At 29.7% G+C, this 1,611-nt stretch overlaps 1 protein-coding gene across 6 annotated transcripts in view; it reads left to right on the plus strand.

Moving 5' to 3' along the window:
* Positions 1-1,611, plus strand: part of LOC106684431 (uncharacterized) — a 284,598-nt gene that overhangs the window by 258,305 nt on the left and 24,682 nt on the right. For all 6 annotated transcript variants that reach the window (XM_014426516.2, XM_067052858.1, XM_014426522.2 and 3 more), the window contains one exon: positions 792-900. In XM_014426516.2, coding sequence (XP_014282002.1) covers positions 810-900 — 91 coding nt within the window. In that variant the 5' untranslated portion in view covers positions 792-809. The remainder of the gene's footprint in view (positions 1-791; positions 901-1,611) is intronic.

The following is a 1,611-nucleotide window of genomic DNA, read 5'->3' on the forward strand; positions in this document are numbered from 1 at the left end:
TATATATACAAACTTTATAAAATTATAACTTTTTTTTTTCGTTTTGAAAATTCATTTTCGGCAGTTTTTTTGGAATAGCAATGTGATATGTGAAAGAACTATTTATTTAAAAGAATATTAAAAATCAAATTTGAATATTTTCCTATTCAAACTATGATACGTCTCATTGTTTTCAGATCTGTCATTTTTACTTACTAATATAATATAACATAATAACGGTACCGGTTGTTTTGTTTAATGAATTTTTTTTTTAACAGTTGTAAAAACTTAGTTATTTTGACAAGAACCAGTTCATTTACGTTTTGTGAAAACAGCAGAAACGAACACTTTTACTCTATACTTGTATATATACTATAGATTATACTATCATGATCTCGAACTGAGTATGAGTCTGTGAATCCCATATCAACTGGAGCTCAAACGACGCACAACATATTGACCCGCATCACGAAACTAGTCTGAATTCATACAAGATGCAAAAGAGTGGATTCAAAGACTCCTATTTCATACTAGCCTTTTTCATACATATTTATCGTCGGATTAATGGTACAAGTAATCTAGTGCTATTATTACTTTTAACTTTGCTTGATCACTCATTAATCCGGCTTAATATAAAATTATAATTTAGGAACATCAATATTGGATGTATGGTAGATAAAGACTTAACGGGATAATTATTTATATATATATAAAACAATAACATCTAATTTCATATAACAATTTATACCTGAATAATTTTGATTATATACATAACATATAATAGTTTCTTATTGGTATTTTGGTTTTTCTAGATAAAACGGCGGAGAAGAATGAAGGAGGCAGCTGGGTTGGTGGGGTTGTTCCTCCTCCTGTGTATGGTGTTCCCTGCCGATGCGCTCACACAATGCCTCAGGCTACCAGGTTAGTAGTCTTCAGATCTGTATATCTTCAGATATTTTAGTCTATAACTAAACTAATAAGCACTATAATAAAACTTTTTCCTAACATAAAGAAAAATCTGATTGGAATATTATTAGTTGACCCCATATGTAATTGATTATAGCTAGTTGGTCCAAGTGGGTGTTCAAGAAAGGTACGAAACTAGCTAAAAATGTTTACTAGGAACCGAAGTTTCGCCCCATCTTGAAGGGCTTCATCCGGGCTAAATGCTGGAAGAAAAGTGAAGAAGGAAAATCACTTTTTTAAGAAAAGAAAAATCACTTTTCTTCCAGAAGTCAGTCTTAATGAAGCCCTGTAAAGTAAGGCAAAACGTTGGTTACTAATTATTAGTTTTTCTGCTATTATTTGTACCTTTTTAGACCACCACCAGACCAGACCATCTTCCTACAATAAATCTTGAAAAAAAGAGGTTGTACGTAATAGCTGTACACTCTCGTTCATGTTACACACTTCGATTTGAATCATAATATACAACAAATTATTAAAACTTGTTGTTAATTATATTAACAATAAATCATATTTTTTTATTTGATAGATTTATTTATTGATAGATATTACAATCTGCCACACAGTTGTGGGCAATAGGTAATATTGATGAATGATCTCATACATACTAAAATAAAATAAAATAAAAAAAAATAAAAAACTCTCTTAAAATATATACAAACAAAA

Source organism: Halyomorpha halys, unplaced genomic scaffold (genome assembly GCF_000696795.3).
Source record: "Halyomorpha halys isolate HHAL.00 unplaced genomic scaffold, Hhal_1.1 Scaffold29.1, whole genome shotgun sequence".
In the NCBI taxonomy this organism is placed as follows: domain Eukaryota; kingdom Metazoa; phylum Arthropoda; class Insecta; order Hemiptera; family Pentatomidae; genus Halyomorpha; species Halyomorpha halys.